Below are 27,146 nucleotides of genomic sequence, written 5' to 3'. Positions count from 1 at the left end.
TGTGAGGGTATTCCACACTACAGCAGCTGATGAGTCATTTCCAGGAGATTCTCAGCCTCAACCTTCACAAAATGAACCATGTCAACCCTCAAATGAAAAAAGTAAGACACCATCACCACCCAAAAAAAATCCTAGAAGGAAAAAAGTAACTCCAAGGAAGAAAAAAACCCAACCTTCACAATCTACTCAACCAACTCAGCCTCCATCTCCACCAAATGTTTCTCAAGAGCACCCTTCTCCACCAACAACACCAACACACCATGCTTCCCCCCCCCCCCACCCAGGCAACCTACACCACCACCCCCACCCAGGAAACCTACACCACCACCCCCACCCAGGCAACCTACACCACCCCCACCCCCACCACCACCACCTCAACCAAATACAGCTGCATCAAGGCAACCAACCCAAACTAGAGGTGCTTCTAGTTCTGCAGCAAAGCCTAAAGAACAAACAAGGGTTAAACCAGCTGAATGGAGGGTGCCTAGAAGCACAGCAAAGAAGTATGGTGTTGAGGTTGGGAAAAACAAAAGAGGAGGGAGGGAAATCAATACTAGGAGCAAAAAACCTATGCCTGTTAAAGAAACTGACAGTGAGTCTGATCCATGGCCATTTGATGATAGTGATGATGATGACTATGAATTTTCTGAAGATGAGGGTGATGTGGAGATGGACTTGAACCTTGATGATGACTACATTGTGGAAGAGGATGACCTAGCTGATAACATACCAGAGAAGATATTTTAAGATTACCTAGATGGATCTTATGCTCTGGACAAGATGTACAGAAATGGCAAGGTTTGGGCTAACTTACCATTTGGGTCAATTCAGCTAGAACCTTGGTTAATCTTTGAAAACAAAACACAATTTCATGAGGTATTCAGAGATTTTTGCGTACAAGAAGGCTTTGCAGTGTCAGTTGACTATGCTGATAATTACAGATATACAGCTAGGTGTCTGATCAGTGATTGCAATTGGAGGATTCATGCAGCAGTTCTTGTTGATAAGGTGAGCTGGGCTATTAAGAAGCTAGAAGGTGAACATAGAACTTGTGGGAGGCTGGAAGAGAACCCCATGGTCTATTCAGCATGGCTCTGTAGACAGTTGAGGCAAGACTTAGAGGCAAACCCAGAGACTCCAGTTGAATCATTACAAAGAATGTGCCTGGAAAGGTTTAAGATCCAAGTGAAGCTCAGATTGTTTTATAAAGTGAAGTGTTTAGCCAGGGAGCAAATTCATGGTGGTTTTGTAGAGTCTTATGCAATTTTACCAAAATATGCAGAGATGATTAAAGCCACAAATCCTGGCTCATATGCTCTGATCACATGGACTGACAATGGGGTTAATGGTACCAAATTCAAGGCATGTTTCTTCTCTTTTGCAGCTCAGGTGAAAGGGTTCTTGAGTGGTTGCAAACCCATTATAGGGATGATGGTGCACATCTAAGTGGGTATTATAAAGGAATTATGCTCACTGCAGTAGGCATTGATGGTAACAATGAAATTTTTGTAATAGCTTATGGATTGGTGGATACAGAGAGCATAAAAAGCTGGTCTTATTTCTTCAGAAACCTAAGACACTTATTTGCCCAGAATGGTTGCCAGAAGGAATATTGGACTTTTATAAGTGACAGGATGAGGGTTAGTGTCTTGCTTTTTTTTGTAATTCAACTTTGCTTCTCTTATGTGAATGACCACTAACCAAGTGTTTAATCTTCCCTGAAGGGTGTTGAACCAGCCCTTTTTGAAGTGTTCCCAAGGGCAACAAGGAGAGTCTGTTGTCAGCATCTGTACTCAAATTGCAAGACTGCTGGATGGAGTGGGACAGAGTTCCATAAGCTATTTTGGATTGCAGCCAATGCCTATAATGAGTATGTGTATGACAAAGCAATGTCAAAGATAAAGAAGTATGATGCAGCAGCATTTGAGTACATGACAAATATTGAAGAGCAGTGGACTAGGCACAAGTTTGACAGAGTTGTTTGTTGTGATCATAACACAACAAACTTTGTTGAGTCATTCAACTCATTTACAAAGGACAACAGAGACATGCCTGTGTTCACTTTACTGGAAGGTATTAACTGACACTTTATTTCATGAGTTCAGTTGGTACTTTATTTCTTGTTCTGATATCTGTGAATTTGTTTGTGCTGTATTTGTTTTTTTTTTTTTTGTTTTTTTTTTCAAAAACTAAACCAGCTGTCAGGAATTGGTGCATGAAAAGAATGGGTTCCAGGTTTGACAAAGCAATTGACATGGACCCTAATGAGCTGACAGAACTCCGTATCGGGACACAATGCCTTAACCTGTAAGGCAAGGAAGGAAGCAGCAAAAAAGGCACAAGATGCAGCAACCTCTTCACAGCAAGCCAAAGGAAGGGGAGGAAGAGAAAGGCTGACAGTCAGCAACCTTGAAGCTGCCATGCATGATGTGTCAACTTTGTTTGAGGATAATTTTTAAAAAAATTTATTAAGTTTCTGGTTTTTTGCTCAACAAACTGTTAAGTACTTGGTTGTTTTTTAGGGATTACTATTTGACCTTAAGTGTTAATGCACAATTATGTGGCCATAATTTTTGGAATGATAATGCACTTTGATTACAATAATCATTTCAAGGCTACATATAACTAATGCACTTTGTTTACATTAATCATTTCAAGGCTAAAAATACAATTAACAAAAACATAAGTACTCCTATTTTTATTGCTACATCAACTATATTTTGCTGCCTTACTACTCTTCGCTTGAGGTCCTTCAACTCTTGCTTCAACAACCTCTCATCTCCATAGTATTGGGTGTCTATCCCTCCCCTACTTTTATTTTCATAACCCGATTGGACATTTTGCTCGACATTGCCCTTGCACCATCTAAATGTGTCACACTCATCACACTTATAGTACAACCGTTGCGGATTTTTTGCCGATTCAGAACTTCGTATTGCAAACTTCCTACCACAAGAACACGCTTTGTTAGGCACTCTTACAAAACCGGACGACGATGATTTCGAGTGTGTGGACATCTTTGCAAATGTGTTTAGAAGAGTGACCTGAAACATGAATCCCTCACGCCCAGCTTTTATATAGACAAAATAGCCGTTATCAATGTGCAACGGCTATTTTTTTTCAAAAAATGTTACCGTTTTAAAAAAGTGGTATACTGTGAATTAACCTTAAACTACATGGTATATGGTGAAATTACTTATAAATTAATGGTATATGGTGAATTAGTAAAGTCCCCCAAACAGCAGACTAACGACAGTTAGCAAAAAGGGCATTTTGTGTTAATATACAATAACTGAGTGGTATATGGTGTATTAGAAAGTTTTTGGTGGTATACGGTGAATTATGCTTAAACTCAGTGGTATATGGTGAAATTTCCGTTATTTAAAAGACAAAAATTCAAGTAGGAAGAAATAATAAAGACATAGGGAGTACATAAGTGAGTCTAAAAATCAATTTTCAAATTGGTTTATTAGCCCAAATAAGTAAAGGTATATATATATATATATATATATATATATATATATATATATATATATATATATATATATATATATATAAGAACCCTCCTCTATATAAAAACTCAATCTTAGATAAGAACTAATCTCAGCCGTTTATTAGTTTTGATCCAACAATCTAAAATGATAATTTAGTAATGGCATTTATGTAATTCTTCTTTTATGTTCTAATTTTTTTTTGCCCACTCCTATGTTCTAAATTTGGTCTATTTATGTTCTAATTTTTTTTTCCCAATGTTCTAAATTTAGTCTACTTATGTTCTAAAGTTTTTTTCCTATGTTCTAAATTTTTTCAACCTATGTTCTAAAGTTTTTTTTTCCTATGTTCTAAATATTCTTTTTCCTATGTTCTTAATATTCTTTTACCTATGTTCTAAATTCTTTTGCCTATGTTCTAAATTCAGTCTATTTATGTTCTAAAGTTTTTTTTTTCCTATGTTCTAAATTTTTACTACCTATGTTCTAAAGTTTTTTTCTTTTTCTTCCCTACGTTCTAAATATTCTTTTACATATGTTCTAAATTTTTTTTCCTAAGTTCTAAATTTAGTCTACTTATGTTCTAAAGTTTTTTTTTTCCTACGTTCTAAATTTAGTCTACTTATTTTCTGCTCATATAACTTAGTGCTAATTTAATTTGTTTTATTGGATTTTTTTTTTAAAAAAAAAACATTTGAAGTTTTTAAAGTTATTTATAAAGATAACCAATGTTGGAATTGAACCTACATCCTCTATGCATTTGCATAGTGCTCTTCCAATTGAGCTAATAGGTTTTATCATATGTTCTAAATATTATTTGCATATGTTCTAGAATTTATTGCTTAAGCTCTAAAATTTTCAATCTAAGCTCTAAATATATGTATGTTCTAAACTATTTTCCTATGTTCTACATTTTATTGTTTATGTTCTAAATTTTTTTGTCCATGTTCTAAATATATATCCTACATTCAAATTTTTTTGTCTATGTTCTAAATTTATTTCCTATGTTCTAAATTTTTTCTGTATGCTCTAAATTTTATCCTACGCTCTAAATTTTTTCTACCTATTTTCTAATTTTTTTTTTGTACGTTCTAAATTTTTTCTATCTATGTTCTAAACTTTATCTTATGTTCTAAATTTTTTCACCCTATGTTATAAACTTATTTTATATGCTCTTATTTTTTTCCCCAATATTCTAAATTTCCAATTATTTTTCCTATGATCTAATTTTTTTTCCCAATGTTCTAATTTTCTATGTTCTAAATTTTTACTATGTTGCAAATCATTTTCTTATGTTCGAAATTTTTCCTATGTTCTAAAGTTGTTCGTATATTCTACACCTATGTTCTAAATTTTTTTTTACCTATGTTCTAATATTTTTCTACCTATGTTCTAAAGTTTTTTTTTCCTAAGTTCTAAATATTCTTTTACCTATGTTCTAAATTTTTTTGCCTATGTTCTTAATCTAGTCTACTTATGTTCTAAAGTTTTTTTTTTCCTATGTTCTAAATTTTTACTACCTATGTTCTAAAGTTTTTTTTTCCTAAGTTCTAAATATTCTTTTACCTATGTTCTAATTTCTTTTTTCCTATGTTCTAAATTTAATCTACTTATGTTCTAAAGTTTTTTTTTTCCTATGTTCTAAATTTAGCCACACCAACTACTCACAAACACTTATACAAATCATGTGTTACATTATTTCCACGTTTTTTCACAAAAGACCAATCTAAGCTATCAAAATAAGAATTCAAAACATAAAATTTAAATATTCCATCCGATTTTAATTACTTAATCTATTTCAATACTCTAATACGGCCGAAAATGAAAAGTGGAGCAACGAGGGAGTATCTAAAACCAAATGAAAGATTCGTGTCTAATGCTCGGTGGAAGGAGAAGTCGTTAATAAAAAAAAAGGCTCACAACAAGACCAATAGATCCTGTCCACTGCCCAAAGAACACTCTCGTGTTCCAATATCGTCATAGCAACATACATACATACACAATAATGAAATACACAAAGCAAACACAACTACTGTAGTGATAAGAGCTTCAGTGTGTGTAACAATCAGATCATAAATCAATGATCTCACTGAAATCCACTAAGATAATATAAAGTATCATCATCAACTCTAATCAACCCACAAGCATTCATACACATACAGGCAATCAATACAAAAACAAACAATAACTATACAAAAGCTGATATATATCTAATCTAATATCTAAAAGGTTAGGAAAGCTGATATATATCTAATCTAATATATATCCGCTAAGATAATACAAAGGGGTTTGTCTTCAAACCGAAGGTCATAAACTCTAGTCCACACTAAGCTTCATCACTGTAAACCCGTACAAAAAAACTAATAACAAACACTAAACTATAGCGAGTACTTCATACGAGAAAGCAATGAACTAAAACAATGAGTACTCAGACAACCAAGGGTTTGTCTTCAACCAAAAGGTCAGAAACCAATTGTAAGCAATTCGAGCAGAAGAAAATCGAGCAGTAATGAGTAATCGAATAATAACATTCGAACAATCAATTGAAGGCGATTACATCTGAAAACCCTAAATAAACAAGCCAATAGCACAATTTTAGCAATGGTAAAACCCTAGATTAACTATACTACAAATAATTAGCGAAAGAAGTTGTTTCAATGGAGGAGAAAGTTCAGAGCTGCTTCTGGCGCTTTTGAGGAGAAAGAAACTTACTAACTTTTAGATTGAGGAGAGAGAGAGTGAAAGCTGTTTGAGTTTGAGGGTTTGTAATTTGTTTTAATCGTTATATATATGTATATGTATATGTATATATATATACATATGTATATATATATACATATATATATATACATATATATATATACATATATATATATATATATACATATATATATATATATATACATATATATATATATATACATATATATATATATATATATATATATTCCCTCCGTCTTTTCCTCCCTTCGTCTTTTTATTAAGAGCCTGTATTTTATTTTAGGGTAATCAAAATTAAGAGTCGGGGATTGGGCAACTCCTGGTCAGTTCGACAGCTTCGAAAATGGAGCAATAGTTTTGCCCCCGATATGATTTTTGTATCGGAGACGATGATTAATAAGAAGGAAGTGGAGGGTCTTGAAGAGCTCCTAGGCTTCACAAATGTGTTTGGAGTGTCGAGTAGGGGTAAGGCTGGTGGTTTGGGATTTTTCTGGAAGGAGAGTGTTGACTTTCAACTCACTTCTTTCTCCCAAAACCACATCAGTGGAGAAGTGAAGGGTAAGGAGGGTACTTGGAGGTTTGTCGGGGTGTACGAGTGGCCTAAAGAAGAAGAAAAGCATAAGACATGGTCACTAATTCGTCACTTATGTACTGAGACTAATCTCCCAATTTTATTTGGAGGTGATTTTAACGAGATCCTTACCTATGAGGAAATCGAAGGAGGGGCGGATAAGGTGAGAAGGGAAATTGTGAATTTCGAGAAGCTATGGGGGACTGTGAGTTGTGTGATTTGGGGCTTGAAGGCTCTTGGTATACTGGGAGAAGGGCATTTCGGTTCAAAATCGAGTACGAGAACGTCTGGATCGTTACATGGCTACCACTCCTTGGTGTAACTTATTCAAGAACTTTGCTTTGAAACATCTATGTCGCAGTAATTCTGACCATGTGCCTATTCTTTTGATGCAAAGGAAGCAAGGTAACTCAAAAAAGAAGAAAAAGAGAGGTTTCAAATTCAAGACAAGTTGGCTCTTGGACGACTCTTGTGAACAAACTGTGAAGCGAGCTTGGGATGAGTCCTCGGGTGAGCCAACTATTAGGCGCATTGCAGAAGTTTCAAGGGGATTGGGGAAGTGGAGTAGTGATAAATTCCACAAATTAGAGAAGCAAATCTCCAAGGCAAAAAAAGCACTTCATGATGCACAATTGAGGAGTGTTTCGGTTGATAGTATTGAGGAGGAGGGAGCCCCCATTACTTACTGTGAGAAACGTTTTTGTTTCTCGCAGTGGCAGTTTCGTAAATAAAATGTACCACTTTAGCCACAATGGTACATTTTATTTACGAAATGGATGATAAAATTGTACCACTTTAGTCATGATGGTACATTTTATTTACGAAACTGCCACTGTGAGAAACAAAAACGTTTCTCACAGTGAGTAACAGAGATTTACTTATTGAGGAGTGTTCGAGGCTTGAGAAGACTTTAGATGATCTCAATGAGAAGCTTGAAGCTTATTGGTTCATTCGAAGTCGTGTGATTGAAATACATGATGGAGATAAGAACACGAAATACTTCCACCACAAAGCCTCTCAACGGAAAAAGAAGAATTACATTGCTTGAATTTTCAATGGTGATGGTGTGACGACGAAGAGAAAATTGAACTGATCATCCAGAAACATTTTGAATCCTTGTTTTCCTCTTCTCATCCCGATGATAGCATGATAGATGAGGTTCTTGGCTCTGTGACTGCTCGAATTTCAGAAGAAGATAACAGGGAACTCATGAGGCCATTCACGAAGACGGAGGTTCTCGAAGCCCTAAAACAAATACACCCTTGCAAAGCTCTCATCCGGATGTTATGCATGCAATTTTTTACCAACATTTTTGGCACATTATCGGTGATGAGATTACTAGTTTTGTTAGTAGTATTTTGCATGGTTCTTCTTCTCCGAGTCATGTTAATAATACTAATATTGTGCTAATTTCGAAGGTGCAAAAACCTACTATTACGGCCGAGTATCGCCCTATTGCTCTTTGTAATGTTTTATATAAGTTGGTGTCTAAGTCGATTGTGATTAGGCTAAAAAATATTCTTCCTGGTATTGTGTCGGAAAATCAAAGTGCCTTTGTCCCGGGCCGATTGATTATTGATAATGCTCTGATTGCTCTAGAATTATTTCATACTATGAACAATAGAAGTAAAGGGCGAAAAGGAACTGTGGCTATGAAGCTCAATATAAGAAAGGCTTATGACAAGATAGAGTGGGGCTTTCTGCGGAAATTATTGCAAACTATGGGGTTTGACAGAAGGTGGGTGAATTTAGTAATGGGGTGTGTCACGACTGTTTTTTACTCCTTCGTCATAAATGGAGGTATCTATGATTCGGTTACCCCTACCAGAGGTCTCCGGTAGGGAGACCCCCTCTCCCCATATCTTTTTATTCTAGTGGCTAATGTGTTTTTTAGTATGATGTAGAATAAGGTACGGGAAAAGAGTCTTCAAGGGGCTAAGGCTAGCCGCAACGGGCCGGAAATTTCTCATCTTCTTTTTGCAGATGACAGCTTACTCTTTATAAAGGCTACTAAACAGGATTGTCAAATTGTAGTTGATATTTTTAACCAGTATGAACAGACATCCGGGTAGAAAATTAATTATGAGAAGTCGGAAGTGTCTTTCAGTTCGGGAGTAAGTTTAGAGCAACGGGAAGATTTGATGAACATCTTAAAAATGCGACAGGTGGACAGACACAGAAAGTACCTTGGTATCCCTACTATCATTGGCAGATCAAAGAAAAGAATTTTTGAAGCAGTCATTGATAGGATTTGGAAGAAACTCCTACATTGGAAGGAGAAGTTGCTTTCGAGAGCCAGAAAGGAAATTCTTCTAAAATTTGTTATCCAAGCAATTTCCACATACTTGATGGGAGTTTATAATTTCCCAGTCTCAATCATTTAGCGCATTCACTCGATAATGGCAAGGATTTTTTGGGGTTCATCTGAGGGAAAAAGGAAAAATCACTGGAAAAATTGGGAATTGATGTGTACTTTGAAGTGCTTAGGGGGTATGGGCTTCCATGATTTGAATGTGTTTAATGATGCTCTATTGGGTTGATAAGCTTAGAGACTTACTAAGGTTCCCGACTCCCTTCTTGGCCGAGTTATGAAGGCTAAGTACTACCCCAATTGTGAGTTTCTTGATTCGTCATTGGGGCTTGCTGGTAGCTATTCTTGGAGGAGCATTTGGTCATCAAAAGCTCTTATCAAAGAAGGCATAATTTGGCGGATAAGGAATGGCAAGAATGTGAACATTTGGCACGATCCCTGGGTGGCTGATGATGGTGGCCGCTTCCTTTCCAGTGTTGTACGAGATGATTTGCGAAAGGTGGAAGACATCATTGATATTGACAGCATGGAGTGGCGTACAGACTTGATTGAGGAGGCATTTAATGACCGAGATAGGCACTACATTCTTGCGATTCCTCTAAGTGAGAAGAGGCAAGATGATGAGTTGTGTTGGGCGTTTTCTAAAGGAGGTGATTACACGGTTAAATCAGCTTATTTACTTGGGAAAGGATGTGACTTAGACAAATTTCACCATGCCTGGGTGGAGATTTGGAAAGCTGAAGTAATTCCTAAGGTTTGGCAATTCTTTTGGAGGCTTCGCAAAGGCACTTTACCAACCCGAAGCCTCCTTCTTCAAAGGCATTTGATTACTGATGCATCCTGCCCATGGTGTGGAACAGATGTCGAAACTACTGAACATGCGCTTATGGGCTGTAATCGTGTAAGGGAACTTTGGGTGGACTTCCAATGCGAGCAAATGATCTAATGGGAGGTTGCTGACTCTATTTGCGATTTGGTGGAAATTTGGAAAACTCTTGATAAAAAGTGTTTCAACATGGGATGTTTCTAACCTGGTGCATTTGGGGGGAAAGAAACCTCAAAATTTTCGAAAACAAATCCACCCCAAATGCAATTTTCACCCAAAGATTTGCAAGGTACGTATGTTGAGGAATATATGGTAATTATGCCACTCGCATCTACTGCTACTTCCTGCCCTGTTCGAAGCCCAAACTCTTAGCACGCTCCTCCTAAAAATGTTGTGAAGCTGAACACTGATGCGTCTCTTGCGGATGAAGGCTGGGTTGGCTTGGGTGTGGCTGCCAGGAACCACGAGGGGAGGATTTTATGGACTGTCACTCGCAGAACGAAGGCTTTCTGGCCTCCTGAAGTGGCTGAAGCGAAGGCATTGCTCCTCGCATTGAAAATTGGAAGAAAATATGGGATGCAGGACATCATTCTTGAGCCTGATTGCAAGCTGGTAATTGATCGTTTGTCCAAGAATGTCGTTAACTCTATTGAGTTGCATACGGTTTTAGGTGATATTCTTTATTTTTGCACTTTCTTTAAGTCTGTTACTTGGTCAGATGTGAAACGTGACGGGAATTGTGTTGCCCATTCTCTAGCTAAGCTTATCCCTTTAGGAGTGGAACAAATATGGGAGAATCATTGTCCCCAAAATGTTACTCCGTATGTATTCATGGATTGCATTTCGTCTAATTAATGATATGCTTAGCTTGCTTTAAAAAAAATAAAAAAAATTAAGAGCCTATTTCCAATTAAAGATTGTACTTTTTGATGATTTGTCATCCTTTTTTTTTTTTTTGTACTTTTGACATCAATTCTCAATACTTTTTTTTTCTCTCTCTCTCATCAATAATTCCCAACCACTTTTAAAACACCAACTCAACCAAAAGTTTAAGCTGAGATTACATAGTACCATTATTGTATCAGCTTGCAATCAGGCTCAAGAATGATGTCCAGTGAGGGGTCGATGAGATTTGAACCTGTGACCTTTATATCACGCTAGCTCCGATACCATGTTAAAGGACCAACTTAACCAAAAGTTTAAGCTGATGGTTGAAGTCCATGAATATGTTTTATACTCTATCAAGTACAAAAAAGAAAAAAAATGATGATAAATCATCAAAAAAGAATATTATTGTCAAAAAGTACAACTTTTAAATAAAAATAGACTCTTAATATTGATCACATCAAAATGAAATACAACCTCTTAATAAAATGTTAGTTGTATCATCATTAAACATTCACTAGAAAATATGATTATACACATCCAAGTGGATGTAGCTAGTGCCATTTTTTTGTTCACGACTCCTCTTTTCTCCTATATCTTTTCCTCATACCTTGATTTTCATGTTTGAAAAACCGTTAGGACATGAGTATATGGTATATTTCCTCTATTTTCTTTTTAGTTGATACGTTTCTTTAGTCACGTTTGTCAGTGTACAAATTCTTCCATTAATATCTTTAATTACCGATAAGCAAAAATTATAAAAAGTTGATATTTTGAAAATATATATTGTGACGAATCTAACAAAATCTCACATGACTATATTTTTCCTTACGTATAAAGCACAAAACGTGGTTAAAGGGGGAGTGTGTGAATAGCGTTAAAGTTAAAACGTGTCAAGTAAAAAAAACGGAGGTAGTATTAATTACATAGTACCATTATTGTTTGAAAATACCTCTTTTGATTTTATTTTTTTTTTCTTTAGCTATATTGATTTAATTAGTCACTTCTTTCAGTACCGTTAAAATGACTTTTGCCTCTCTAAGATTGAGCATACTATAAGTTAAAGATTCAGAATTTCAAAACAAAGTTTGTCTTAAGTTTCCAATCCCGGTCTTGTAGATCTTCGTGAGTAGGGTTGTCAATGACGTTTGTGTTGATGTCCTTTTATGTCAAGAGATCGATGATAGTTATTAAAAATGTCGTATGCCTATTTATCAATGATACTTTTCGTTGTTCAACATAAAATAAAAGTGATGGTAAATTTATTAATCCAAACAAAAACAATGTTGCAATTGTTAACTTACAATTACACACGATATTGAAAAAAATGTATATTCCTTATATCTACCCTCAAATGTAAAAAAGAAGTCCTATTGTCTAATCTTAAATAGGGTTTGGTGTTTGAGATCTAGGAAGTTCCAAGCCAGAGTAGACAACCCACGTTTTCAAAAACAAAAAGGGGTCCTTATAAAAACAAAATTAGTTTTCCAATTCTTAAAATCCAACCCAATATATGTTCAATCTAAAGTCTTGGGGCCATCGTCTTAGTCCAAATCCAAGTCAAGTTTAGTAGTCTAAAACCAAGTCACTCAAGTCCAACCCTAGTCCAACGCCACTCAAGTCTAAGCATCTCTCTCTCTCTCTCGCCAATTCAATGTCCATACACTCAAGCTCATGTTCATATCACACAAACTCAATTCTAAGTCAATGTTACAAATGAATCCTAGTGTATGACACACACATATATACTTATCACTTGATCCAAGTCTAATCCAACTCCATTTCAATTTTTTTTTTTTTCTTTTTTTGAAAAATCTAAAGATGTCATAGTCCATGTTCTAATTAGGTCACGGGGCACACAAATCATGTCAATATTTCAAGAACTCCACCAAATCAAAGGTCTCTAGGATACTTTATATTTCTTTTTCTCCTTTCTTCACCTTTGTTCTCCCAATGGTGGCTAATCTGTCATCCACTAAATTGACAGTCCTTTTGGCATGAAATATAGTGACATTCCAATATCGATCTAGGATAGAAGCCACATTCTTGATGATGTTACCTTGATCATGATCCTTGAAAGAATACGGGTTTTTCAGCATTTTAGTCAGAGCATCCGCATCAGTTTCAAGATCAAGGAACTGAATTCTCCTCTTCCGTGCAGTAAGTAGACCTTCCCTAATAGCAAGGAGTTCAGATGAAGCAGCAGACATGGCATTAAAATTAATAGAAAAGCCTTCCTGCCAGAGCCCTTTTGCACACCTTATGACACCTCCCCCACCAGCATTGTCCAAATTCATCCATGAACCGTCTGTGTTAAGTTTGAAGCATTTCCTTTTTAACATCAAGCTAGTGTTTGTGTAATAAAATCGAACTTTGCCGGAACTATTTTAACAACGACTACAACAATGTCTCTTAAGGACACAAGTATTTGCGAATGTCGACATGTGCTAAGGATAGTTTGGAGTCATCGAACTTTTCAAATTATCCTCTGTTCAGACTTGACTACTTTGATTTTTGCCTTTCATTAAAAGCTTCTGTAATACCCCGTTTTATTGAAACATATTTTCTAATTAATTAATATTTTCTAAAAGGGGTATCTTGGTAACTTATTTTACTATTTGAATTTTGGATCCAAAATGATATTTGAATTTTGACGCCAAATACATTTTAAAACTCAATAATTATTTTGGATTTTGGATAAGATTTATTATCCATTTATTTTATTTTAAAAACCGGATTATTTATATATTTCGGATAACTTAATTAAAGCAAAAACTATATTTTATTATTTAATTAATAAGGTCCGAAAAATTCCTAACTATTGATTAAGATTTTCGGATTTTCCTACTGTGAAAAATCTTATTTTCTAGGTTAATTTATTTAGTAAATAATTGGTATCTTTTTAATTAATTATTTTATACAATAAATATTATTTACACGATTACTTTTAATTCCTTAAATCTAGCAAAATAACTCCCTAAAATATACTAATAGGATCCGAATATTTGAGCTATGGAAGCTCAATATTTTTGGCCCACATGGTCAAATTTTGGGTGATTTATTTTGGAAAATTGTATTTTTAATTATCTTCTTAAAATCTCTTATTTTCCTTAATTTTATTTCTCCATCTTCTAAATATTTGATCATCTTATTTTCCTACCTTATATCTTTCTTTATTATTCCCCAAGTAATCTCTTTTTCCATATTATTTTTCATGACAACACACTTTCCTTATCTATTATTCTTAATCACCTTAATATCAAAACTTAAAGTCAGGTTCTCTCTCCTCCTCAAAAGTCTCTGTTTTCTCTCCTCCTCAAAAGAAAACACCTGCCGGAAATCTAGGTGCTCGCCGGAGATCCGGCACCGCAGCCGTTTCTCCGGCGAGTTTCCTCCCTTCCCCTGCTTTTAATCTGCCAAGCGCCGGCAAGCGAGGGTACTCTGTTTTTCGTTTCCTAAACTCCTCGTTCTGCTCTGAGGTGGCTCCAAACTCAGAAAGCCGCCGGAGCTCCGGCCGCCGCAGCCTCTGCGTCATCTTTTCCCCTCCTCTGTCTTCTTCTTCTATTGGTTTCTATTCCTCTTCCCCTTTATTTTATTTTCCCCTTCTTGGATTTGGAGGTTTCCTCACTCCGTTATCCTCTTTCTTCTTGGGGATTTTAATCCTTTGGAAGTGTTTGTGAGAGCCTTTTCTAAGTTTGAAGGTTCTGAGGGGAGTGTTTAGATTGTCCACCTCCATCGTCGTTGCCCACCTTTGTGTGGAAGGTTTGTGTTCGTTCAAAGGGTCTCTCCGCCGGTGAAACAAGGCCTAAGGACTAGGCCTAACGCCGCCGTCATAAAGGTCATAAGTAGTTTTGACCGTGACGGAAACGGTAAAGTTAGGGTTAGGGTTTCGTGGGTCCTTGCACTGGAGGGCTAGGTCTAACGCCGCCGTCAAGAGTAGTTAGTGACGGAAACGGTGAAGTTAGGGCTAAGGTTTTGAGGTTCCTAGTGTAAGTGGTTTCGGGTTGTCGGGTTGGACGGTGCTCTCCTCTGGTTTGTTCCCTATCTTAAGTATGTTTGTTCTTAGTATTTATCAGAGTTTACTTGCCTTATTTTTTGTTACGGTATGTTTTAGCCCCCTTTGGTTGTTTTATGGGCTATTCAGTTGTTTTGGCTATAGTATTTCGGATGGTTTTGTGCAGTGGGAGTTAAGCCCCTTTGTTAAGGACAGTGGGGTGTTTATTGTGGTAAGAGAGGTTACAGGTGCGGTTGTTGGGGGTTTGAACAAGAAGTTGGCCTTGGCTTAGGTGAAGTGTGTACGTTGTTGGAGTGGTATGAGTTTGGTTTCTCGATTTTTCCTCGGATGTAATGATTTTTTTGGTCATTACTCCTGATTCTTATTATCTGAAGCAGGCGCCCAAACTTTTTTTGGGGTTTCTCGAGCCTCAACTTTGTCAAAGCTTTCTTTCCAACAAGGAAAGCTATTGATTGGAAGGTCACTAGTTCAAGTGACCCGTTTGATGACCTTACTGGATGATGAGTTGATCCCGCCAGGTAAGGATGTGCTAGCCATGGTCAAACAGTTTCGATCCCCTCCGTTGCTCTCTTCTTGGAATGTAGTATATTTTTGCTCCTTGGTTTGTAAGGAGTCCCTAATCTGCGACTTATCCGGCCAATTCAAGTTTATTTTCGTCTTTAGTCTCAAAAGTTGTTGTAACGGCTTTAGTGTTAAAAGCCATATTTTAAGTTTAATTTCTTGTTCTGTAGGTTGTAAACTCTGATTTTATGAATACATTTGCTCTTGTCAACAAAAAAAAAAAAAAAAAAAAAAAAAAAAAAAAAAAAAATCAAAACTTTCCATATTTCTTTCATTCTCTTCTCCAAGTAATTCCTTAATTTTTTTTACCATAATTCTTCCTACATTCTCCTACCATAATTCATGCATGAGCTAGCCTATAATTACCCCCTCATACCTCTCATATTCTTCACACCAAAAACTCAATTCTCTTCTTCTCTTTTACTCTTCTTTTCCCTTAACCTTTTCCTACTTTTCTTCTCCTCTTTTCTAAAAGAAAATCTGCCTGTATATCTTTGGAGATAATTTTCGGGCACTTCTGGTCAGTATTTGGGTTTTTCTATTTCACAAAACATTGTTCCTATCAAAGAATCCTTGAGTTTAGGCTCAAGAATCACCCAATTAGGAGTTATATCAAAGGAGTTATGATCTCTACAAGTTGTGTCTATTATATTCTTTCCAACGCAAATTCAATTCTCTTTAATCCTATTCCTTTATTTTCTTCATGGTTAGTTTTCTAAAATATAAATACCTATTTCAAAGTTATAATTTTATAAAGTATTATTTTTAAAAGAGTTTTATAGTCCATGCACATTAGATTTGGGTTTATGTCTAAAGATATTGTGATAACCTTATGGTCATAAGGTTATAGTAATTGCAAGGTGTATTCGTGATTGAACGTTGAAAGTGCAAAGTGTTGATTGATATTCGGAATCTAGGTACATTTAGGTGGCTAGATACCTTTGAAATTGATTGGATTGAATAACCATGTTTGAGTGATTTTTATGATGATTGAATTTAAATTGAATTGAATTAAATTATAGTTTAAAAAATAAAAGCATGTTTAAATAATTGGTTTTGATAAATAAATTAAAGGATTGATTTTAGTATCATGTTTTGCATGGTTTGAAATTATTTATTATGTTTAAAGGAATTTGGTTTTAAAAAAAAAAGTATCTTGGATTGTTTTACAGAGCTTTTAAAAAGGTTTTTCAAAGGAAGAGTTATTGATTTTGAAAAGTTATTTATAAGAGATTTAATTCTCAAGTATTTATTAAAAGGTTGATTTTGAAGACATGTTGAATTAAATATAAAAGAGTTTTGATTTAACCTATTATTAAGGTTGATTTTATTTAAGGAGTTATTGAATTATTATTATTAAATCTTTATAAGCATATTGAAGTAATCCCACTATGCGGATTTGGTAGATAAGACTTTGGACTTTTATGACCGAGTCTTTCCTCAAGAATAGCCTTGAAATATAAGGAGACTAGCTTTGGAGGTGTGCACACTTGGTTAAGGAATTGGTTTTAAAAAGAGGAATTGGTTTTATTGAATTGATTATTGAAATATTGAATTATTGGAATTGGTTTTATAAATCGTTTCATCGAATTATTGAATTATTGAGAATTGGTTTTGAAACATGAGTTTTGGAATTCATTGGATTAATTATTGGAATTGGTTTTAAAAGTATGTTTGCAAATAAATTGAGTTTACATTATCTTGTACTTATCGTATTTAGCATATTTTGCTAATCCGTCTTTCCTATTTGTTTTCGTTCGTCCTGTTTACCATAATGGTAAGCAGTGTTGACTTATTTCAGGTGGAGTCAAGAATTATGCATATGGGAGTCCCAGGAATGTTCTTCACCTAGATTAGGAATGTTGGTCTTTGTTCAATTATGAGTACTCATGACTATGGTTACTATTTTATTATTATTAATAAAGAACGTATTGAACTTTCCGCCGCAAAGTATTGGTTTTGGTTAGTAAGTTGAGTAGCCTTTCGTAATCACGCGGCGGTAATACACCTAAGTCTATCTCTACGGTATAATTATACGTATTATACTGGTATTTCCATAGAGGGAGATTTGGGGGTGTTACAGCTTCGCTCAAAGTGGGGGCTTATAGAAAACACATAATTGTGTACCCGATAATTGAATAAGTATGGCTCATCCGATGTGGCTTGAATATGAAATGATCAAAGAAATATAAGCAAACCTTTCAAATTGAGCCCAAATTAATATCAAAAATAGTATAAAATTAGATATTCTAAAGTATCGGATCGGATACAGATTGGATCTTTGGATATTTGAATCTTTTAATAGTTTTGCTCAGCCCTAGTTTGATCCTTATAAAGCGTCCTATAGTTTTTTTAAGACTATAAATTGAAGATAAGAAAAATATTTTACTTTGAAGTATGAAATCCTACGTGGACACAACTAACCTTTTTGAGGAATAGTTTCAAGCTAGCATTATTTCAAGGTTTATTTATTTTTGGACACGATAATTTAGCAAATTAAATTGTTCTTTATAATACTCGTAATAATTTAATTAAGTACTATATATAAACCACAATATCATTAAAACAAAAATAAATTACTCCATTACGTCGAAGTTAAAACAAATTCCTAAAGTACCGTCAACTTAGGATTAGTGCTGGGTGATTATTTTTTATCTTTTTTTTAAAAATAAAAATTTGGTTCAGCATATAATCGCTATCGATGTATATTAATGATTTTTGTTTAAAAACTACTTCTACAATTAGCGATTTAAAAAAACAACATTCGATAGGACTGTACTACAATCGGTCATCACTTTCCCTACTTTGTAAATAACAAAAGTTTATGCAAAAGCAGTAAAGTGAGAGCGTAAGAATTCTAGATTTATACGTACAAAGAGATGACATTTCTCCATTATATTAACCGATCTCTTTACTTTAATGAAAATCGTTAAACCTCATATAATCGCTAATGTTGTTAGCGGTTTTAATTTAAATCGTTGAAGGTGTAGCGAATTATAATGAGCCAAAATAAAATAAAATCTCAAAACTGATCCTACATAGACGATACAAGAGGAATTTGTTTTAAAACCTTTTTTTTTATTTGTGAAAGAAATACATGTTCATAAAGGGAATTAGTTTTTTGTGGCAAAAAGAAAAAAAAAAGAAAGGAAATTAGTTTTTAATTCACTAATTTTTATATGTGACGTGTGACCAGCTATCAAAAGGTTACTTCGTTAGTGTTATGGGGTTATTTGGTCAGTATTATCAGAGTTACTTTAATTTTTAAATTCAATATTTATAAAATGATACAGTAAAATGTAAAATTTAAATTTTAAACACACCCAAAAAAAAAAATCCCAAAATTAGGCGGTCTTCCACCCAACAAAATTCAAAAATAGGAAGAGGTTAAACCCAAAAACGTGTTGAAAATGTTGAAAAACCAGTACATCCCTTAATTAATAACCAGCTCAACCCCGCAGCCCTTCACTCTAAAGCCACCGAGAACCCCTTTTGTCTTCTTCCTCTTTTTTTTTCTCTCTCTTTTTTCATCTTCCTATAAATAAAATCCCAATTTTATCCAAACTCAATCACTTATTCTAGATTCTAGATTTCACAAAATCCTACTCTTACTTTAATTAATCAATTAACTTATAACCCTCTTCAATTTTCATTTCAACTACCACCAATTCCTAAACCCCCAATTTCATCACATCACCAAGAATATCAGCTAAAAATTTAGAAATTACCCATCAATTCATCAAAATCATACAAAACCCTCTTTAAATTTGCTACAATTTCAAAAGATAACACCCCAATTGTAGGGCAAATTGAATTTGGTGAATGAGAGGTGATTTGGGGAAGTGGTCAAGAGCAGAGGACAAGTTGTTCGAGGAAGCTCTAGTAATATTCGGGGATTTAGCGACGGAAGAGCGGTGGCAGAAAATTGCCGACCATGTTCCGGGGAGGTCAGCGACGGAGGTAAGAGACCACTATGAAGCTCTTCTTCACGACGTCGAGCAGATCGATTCGGGTCTTGTTGAACTTCCGAGTTACTCCGACGAGTTGGCTGCGTCTTGGTTTGGTACCGAGTCGCCGTCGAATCGATTGAATCAAATATCTTTTGGGTCGTCTGATGGTAATAACAGTAATGCTAATAAGCCTAAACAAAATGATGTTGAGCGAAAGAAGGGTACTCCTTGGACTGAAGAAGAACACAGGTAATTATTATTATTATTATTATTGTTATTATTGTTATTATTGTTATTATTGTTATTATTATTGTTGTTGTTGTTGTTGTTGTTGTTGTTGTTGTTTAGTTTTAATTTGGTTGGGATTAATTATAACTTTTTGAAATATTTGCTTAGGAAATTTTAATTGGCTTTTTTGTTGTTATGTTTGATACGAGGTATAAATTTGAATTCTGATATATTTGTGAATAATTGTCGAAATGCCCAAATTGTTATTATTTTTTAATAACAACAAAATAATGTGCTAGTGTCTCTTTGCTGGATAATTAGCTTTAACTGGTTATTTTTGTTAATTTTGTTGTACACTCGGGTGTAATGTGTTACGCCCTTTCACTTAAGAAAACCCTCATCGAATGCTCGAATGTGGAGCATTGGAGGACTTGATGATGCAAGAGGGATAATTTTATACTCGGGTGTAGTATGGACACCGGGGTTAGTTTGTGACCACAATTTGGTAGAAGTTTGGTTGGAAATGGATGGTAATAAGGATGGGTATGAAATGTAGAATTTATATTTAATCAATTATGTCCAAGTTATCTGGGTTTGACAGGTCGTTTTATTAGGAGTAGTAATCTAGCACGAAAGCTTAATTAAAATATCTTTCAAACCTAGTTTTGATTAGCTGGATTACAAAGACAGACACCTAATTTCAATGATATTTTAGTTAGTTGGTAAGAAAAGCAAATCATATATCCGTTGTTTAATCTACTTATTGACCAGGTTGGGGTTCATAGCAGTTAGCGCAGTTATCCTTTGTACTGCGCGCTGGGTAATCCTATGTTGTTTGCTTATATGCCATTATAATTGATTTTCTGTAATGTTTGTCTAAACAGGCTTTTCCTGATTGGGCTCGAGAAGTATGGTAAGGGTGATTGGAGGAGTATATCGAGGAATGTGGTGGTGACAAGAACTCCAACCCAAGTGGCCAGCCACGCGCAGAAGTATTACCTTCGTCAAAACTCTGGCAAGAAAGAAAGGAAAAGATCAAGCATCCATGATATTACCACCGTTGATGAGAAATCTGCTGCACGGCCTGCTGTAGAACAAAGTTGGATTCCGCAACCTGGAGGCAATGCCATGGACCATCATACAGCATATCAACAAATGGGTGCATCACCCCCATTCAATGCTGCTAATACTACTCAAGAGGGTTCCCCATTTGGCTATCAAACTTTCAGGTTCCCAATGTAAATGTATGGAAGTGAAACAAAGGTGGTAGTGGTGGTTTCCGATACAGTCTGAATGTCTGATTCTGTACATATAAGGAAGTTGTGTGTTGTAGAATTTGTTTGGTAGTTATACTTTAAAGGGAATACAGGTGTAGTGGTGTGTGAGTGGAGTAAATATGAGGGCAGAGTTTTGGGGTTGAAGTACCCATGAATGAAGTGGTTTTTAGGATAGTGAAAGGACAAGTAAACATAGGCACTACATGATGGAAAGTGTTAGATGACAGTTAGAATGTACTTGTAATTTTAACTATAGCAGTCTTTTTTCTTATTTTAAACTACAGCAGTCTAAGATGGAATCTATACATCATGATATCTCAATTGCTAAATACTCTGGATATAATTGGTTTATTTTCATTCTGGTTTGTGCTTTTTATTCGAGGCTGATTTTGTGATGCTGAGATTTGTTGAATTTGGATTTGTGGATCGTCTATGAAACCAAGAGTTAAATCATGAAGAAAAGAAAGACTCCAAGTGGTTGAGTCTAGATCCAATCCAAAATATTTTGGATTTGAAACTTTGAGTCAAGAGTCCAAACTAAACTTTTTCAAATTCGATCCAACTAGACTGGACTGGACTAGATTAGATTTTGGACATATACGGATATACCCTTAATACTAAAGGGGAAACAAAGACTTGTGCAGTTAATAATAAAATTGACCTGCAATTTCACATGCACACAATAAGCTCTACTCCTGATCATTTATTCGCATCAAGCTTTTATACTCTCCTGAGAATTTTCTCGTTCATCACCATCAGTTGTATTGGTTATAAAAAAAGTGGTAGATTGAGAAGACCGAAACTCAAACTACCTTTGTTCGGGTGTAGTTGTCACATTACAGTTTAATTGCACCATCAACATGACAATTCATTTTGGACGGGGGAGTACTAAAAGCAAGATTCTTTTCTCAGCAGTCACAGGGACTCAAACCATTGCACTATAAGCCCATAACCAAACAAAGAAGACAACTTGCCTGAACTCATTAAACAAGATTGTACAGTACATAACAGTCTCAGGTTCTCAACTAAGTAAGATCGCATATAACAGAATCTCAAACCAGGGACAACTGATACAACAAGTTCATGAACAATATTGTACCCAATGTCTAGGCAAGCTATACAGGACATACAGATTCACTTGAGTACAATATACATTTATTTCCCACGAAGCAATCAGAGAAACTGCAAGACTCTGAATCTGCTATAGTTTTAGTGAGAATCTCCCTCAGTTTTCTGCAAGAAAAGGAGAATAAGAAAATGAGAATACAACATAAACATCGTGGTTGAACAAGCAAAGGATACAAAAGACAGATGATCCATTGAAAACTAAAGGAGATGATAATGGAAATATCAGCACACGTCTTTCATCAAGAATGCCAACATTTACATTTTTCCTTTTTTTAATCAAATTATCTGTCTTTATAATACCCTTCTCTAGAGTGCAACCTTTTAACCATCTACAATTGAGAGCATGAGATAGGAGAAATCTAATTTAATTTGATAAGAGTATCAATTATTATTGAGCCTTGTAAGTTTTCGTAGCTAGTTTGTTAGTATACAATTTCTTGGGAAGACATCTTCCGTCCATACTTGCAAGCCTTAGATATAATAAGAGCAAAGCAACTCGATGTAAAGGAAAGACAAATTTCCAACAGCTCACACTTTTCACTGGAAACCAAATAACCTCAATTTTCCTCGGTTCTTCATATTATCGCCTCCCAATAGCAGATAAGCACCAATTCTCTTTCACAATTTTACAATTTGTATTATTTCAGCCCCACTTATAACGATCAGAGTATACTTATTCAATATCAAGTAGTGGTAGAATTATTATTATTGTTGTTAATTGATCACTAAAAATCCAGTCCCAATTGTATACAATGGAGAATTTCTAATAATTATCCTGGTCCCAAAGTTTTTGGGGATAAAACAGAAGCTTTGGGGGAGGAAAAGATCATTATTCTAATTTTGAGCTCTGTTAACCATAGACAAAAAGCTCATCAGAACTTATATGGTTAACTCAGTTTTGTATCAATCACATAGGGTCAGTTACAACTTACAAGAATAGGACAATATTTGCACTTTTTGGCTTTTTCTATACTAGAATAAGCCAGAATCTCAGGTTTCATCATTCATGTAATGTTAAATGATGCTAAAGGGAGCTGTTCAAATCTTATAATCCATAAATTCAATAATAATCTCAACTTTCAGCAAAGCATTTTAATATCCCTCCCCCTCCTCACGATTGCAACAAAAAGAAAACAATAAGGCCCCAAAAATGAAAAACAAAAAAAATATATAAAAAATAATAATAATAATGATGATGATGATGATGATGATGATGAAAGAGAAACTTGTTTCATCATTTGTGTTTTAGAGCAGGCATATCGTTGCCAAAATAGTAGAAACACAGATATATGTTATGTAACACCACTGTTGTTTCTTCCTTATGTTTACTATTTCTATCAGACTACACATAAAAAAACATGTAACAAATGCAGAAAGCAACAAAGATTAAACTTCACAAGCCATGTCCACCACAAATGACACAATCAACTTAAAGATGTACCCCTACGGCCCCACCTATATGTCTCCGACTCTATTTCAATTCAAGTACTCGTATTGAATACTCCAGGAACGAATACAAGTATGACACTTAGACATTTCATTATGGACCCATACCATTCTAAGCCGCAACTGAACTTGGGCAAAGTATTTATGTTTGACACACTTCATAGTTCTTACTGAGTGCGAGTAACATAATCCACCAACAACAAATATTAACAGATTTCATGGGACTTTTGCAGAACAGTCAAACACAAATAAATGAAGATAAACGAAATCAACTAAACATCAACTTCATTTGAAACTAAACTATATACTCGTTTGGTCTATATTAAGTGTCACGTTATTGCTTCAAATTACACTATCAGCACAACTAAATAAAATCAAGCAGTATAACAAACAAATATCGGGGAAATACCTTCTCAGCACCCTCCTTTTCTTTCTCCGCCTTCTCTTTCTCTATCTTTTTTTTTCAGTTCCTCCCGCATCACCATCTACATTTTCTTCAAATAAACAGGTGAACAAAAATCAAACACAAACCCCCAAAATAGTGAAAAAATGCAAACAAGAAAAAATCCAAATTAACAAGAAAACAATAAAAAGGAGAGAGACCTGGATGTAGCACGATCCTTAGCACCCTTCTTTTTTCCTCCCACAGCTCTGCAACAACACGCTGTTCTTTTAGAACTGAAAGCGTTAGCGGAATTACGCCTGAACGGGAGACTACCTAACTTCGATTGGCAAAGCCAAGCTTTACCTAGGTCTAAAAGTTAAATTAAAGTCATTCAAACATCCAAATTAAGTTGTTTTAACCTAACCGCAAACTAAGTGAAGAAAAAGGCAATAACAAATGAACTTAAACATAGGCAAATCAATTACATTCAAAAGCCAAGGGCAAAACAACCTTTATCAGCCAAATTGAAATCAAACTAAACCAAATTCAAAGCACTTAAACAAACAACTAACAACAAAGGCATACAAGCCCAAAAGTTGGTTTCTAAACTCTCGATTCCCAACCCATCGTCACATAGATCAAATAAACAAATAGAACCTGCAAATTACAACAACGTTCCACAATTAGTGGGGAGTAACTAGACATTCTCACTCAAATCAAAAATAGAAGATTTTAGACTCAATTTAATAGAGAGAAACCACAACCACAAACAACCTGAAAAATCAAATGAAATCATTTAAAACCACCAACCATACAAACTATGAAATATTTCATAATCAACTTAAAACGGGAAATCAATATTAAAACAATTTACTCCGGTCATAATTTATATAAACTTCAAAATAAGTAAAAATTTCATATTTTCAATATTTCAAACTCAAAACTCATTCAAAACAGTAGAACTAGCATGGAGGGAAATCTAGTGGCCTTGCAATCCACTTCCTAAGGTTTGTCGGGACAAACCCCCGGTCATCTCACAGAGACCGTGTCTAAGATTGGCAACTCCTAGTTATGGGTAGATGCCTATAAGGTCTTACACACCCTCGGACGACAACAACTAACCCAGGTTCAGCTACCTAAGACTCGCAATCAAGGTAGTTAGCATGTTCATTAACCATGGGAAGCAACTCGGCACACCCGATTATGTCCCCACACACAATTCAAAATCATTTAAGATACTCAATATAATATATTTCATTCAGAAATCTACAGAGAAGCCTAAATGGTCTTACACTCAATTCAAACTGCATAAGAATATCATATTTCTTAAATTCAATTGAAACTCCATTTCAAAACACATTTCAACTGAATAAACCACAAAAGGTATCGTCTGAGTTTGAGAATATAATTAATTATCAAAATTCAACAATTAAGTGCATTCACAACTCTTGGCAAAGTAATGCTAAAGACTTTATCCTTATCGACAATACAATTACAACTCACACATATTCAAACACACATCAAAATATTTTACTTTAGGGGTTTATAATACCCAAAAATTTACACGTTAGTTATTTAAAATATAATTTCAACTAATATATAATAGTTATAATAAAAATTCCATAAATTCATTTGATAAAACCAAAAATCCAAACTACAATTTTATAAAGCAACCAAAACAAGGCAGCAACATATAAGTCCAAAAATCATCATAAAAACCCAACAAAACATGCTTCAAATGCGAAATAAAAATTAGGGCACATACATACACTCAATAGGCATCATATAAAACCATTTCAGACTTAAAATTTAAGAGAGAACATGCCCAAATAAAATCATATTTACAGCAGCCCCTACACTAATTATACAGCAGTACCAATCATACCAAATCACCCAAAAAAACCCACCTTAAACATGAAACTAAGCTTAGCCCATTAGAATATACACTCTAAAAACGTAATAGGTCAAGATAGGCACAAGATTAGGCATAAAAATTAGGCAATACATCACTTAAATTCACTCATTCCACACAGTTCACAACAGACATGGCAGCAACACCTCTTCTTAGTTTTAGGCTATTAAAACTAATCAAACTTGCTTGGAATCATGCCAAATTAATTGGGTGATACCCTAACATGATACTAATTTATTTTGGGCAAGAAAATCAATCAATATAATCAGATTAATGACCTTAAACTCACGCCCAACACGCTGTACTTCCAGTCGGCGGATTCCAGTTTCCCTCGCCCAAAAACAAGTCCTAAACATGCCCATAATCAAAGTTTAACACATGGAACTTATACCTAACTAACCCTAGTATGCCACCACACATTAATCAGCAAGAATAAGCCCAAGAAGCCAAGGTAAACATGCCCCACAACCACAACAAAACTCATGACAGGTATGTAACATTTCAGCAGTACCTATGGTGCATTTTGAGCCTCAAAACCATGCATAAACTCATTAAAAACATCATACAAAGATCATACAACATCAAGGCTTTGATATCAATCAAGTTTGGGCACATAAACATGGATTAAAATCACTAATTCATGCTCTATATCTCACAAATTATAGCAGCCACAAAGTGAACGAAAATCACAAATAAACCTAATCCTAGCCATGTTTCTACCTATCAATTCAACCCTAAAACCCAATAGTTCTAACCCAAGGGAGTAAAGCTAGTTACCTTGATGTATAGGCCATCAAAACCCAAAGAAAAGGGCAGCAACACCAAGCACAAACAGCAGCAAACACACGAACAATCATCCACCCAAGCAGCCTTGCTCCCTTGCTTCGTTTTTGTGCTGTTTTAGAGAAGAGATGGAGCACGAAATTGCAGAGATTATAGCAGCAAGTTAGGCTTTGTTTTCCCTTTGATTTCCACGTTGAATCCCACGAAAAAGATGGAGAGAAGAGGGGTGAGTTGCTGCATCTTTTGGTGGAGAAAAACTGATGAGTTTTGGCTTTTTATTGTATGTGAAAGAAGGGGAAGTGAAAGGGTTTTGGGCAGCAAGTTATTAGGTTTTATTAGGATTAATGAGGGTGAATATGGGGGGTTACTTAGATTGAATTTAGGCAGTAGTAAAGCCTTATGGTTGCCGTGAAGAGGGAGGAGAAATGGGCTAACTTAAGCTGCACTAATGGGCTTGATTGAATGATTAGTTGAGACTAAAGAATGGGATTAAGGAAGCTAATAAACAAACCTATCTTAATCTATTTAGTCATGAAAGTGTTAAAGGCAAAACCCGACCCATAAACAAATTCTAGTTGGCCCGAAACTAGACTAGGAAAGGAATGTAACGGGAGGTGATTTGAAACACGTTTAAAAACGATAATATGTATTATATT

The 27,146-nt window shown here is 35.1% G+C and overlaps 2 protein-coding genes and 1 long non-coding RNA gene across 3 annotated transcripts; 2 read left to right on the top strand and 1 right to left on the bottom strand.

Annotated features, from left to right (window-relative positions):
- The first annotated feature begins 780 nt into the window (after positions 1-780).
- Positions 781-2,084, top strand: LOC110697464. The gene is made up of 3 exons (XM_021874831.1): positions 781-1,348; positions 1,390-1,640; positions 1,725-2,084. The coding sequence occupies exons 1-3, from the start codon at positions 781-783 to the stop codon at positions 2,082-2,084; spliced, it is 1,179 nt and encodes a 392-aa protein (XP_021730523.1).
- A 16,627-nt stretch (positions 2,085-18,711) lies between these two features.
- Positions 18,712-21,167, top strand: LOC110697487 (transcription factor SRM1-like). The gene is made up of 2 exons (XM_021874859.1): positions 18,712-19,580; positions 20,444-21,167. The coding sequence occupies exons 1-2, from the start codon at positions 19,204-19,206 to the stop codon at positions 20,799-20,801; spliced, it is 735 nt and encodes a 244-aa protein (XP_021730551.1). The 5' UTR covers positions 18,712-19,203; the 3' UTR covers positions 20,802-21,167.
- Positions 21,168-21,784: 617 nt separating this feature from the next.
- Positions 21,785-26,896, bottom strand: LOC110697488. Its single transcript, XR_002506488.1, has 4 exons — positions 26,485-26,896; positions 24,014-24,164; positions 23,820-23,895; positions 21,785-22,069 (listed from the first exon to the last, which is right to left on the bottom strand). It is a non-coding gene; the product is annotated as an uncharacterized LOC110697488 (long non-coding RNA).
- Positions 26,897-27,146: the final 250 nt, after the last annotated feature.

Source organism: Chenopodium quinoa, unplaced genomic scaffold, assembly GCF_001683475.1.
Source record: "Chenopodium quinoa cultivar QQ74 unplaced genomic scaffold, ASM168347v1, whole genome shotgun sequence".
Lineage (NCBI taxonomy): Eukaryota > Viridiplantae > Streptophyta > Magnoliopsida > Caryophyllales > Amaranthaceae > Chenopodium > Chenopodium quinoa.
This window is presented reverse-complemented; position numbering and strand designations above follow the sequence as displayed.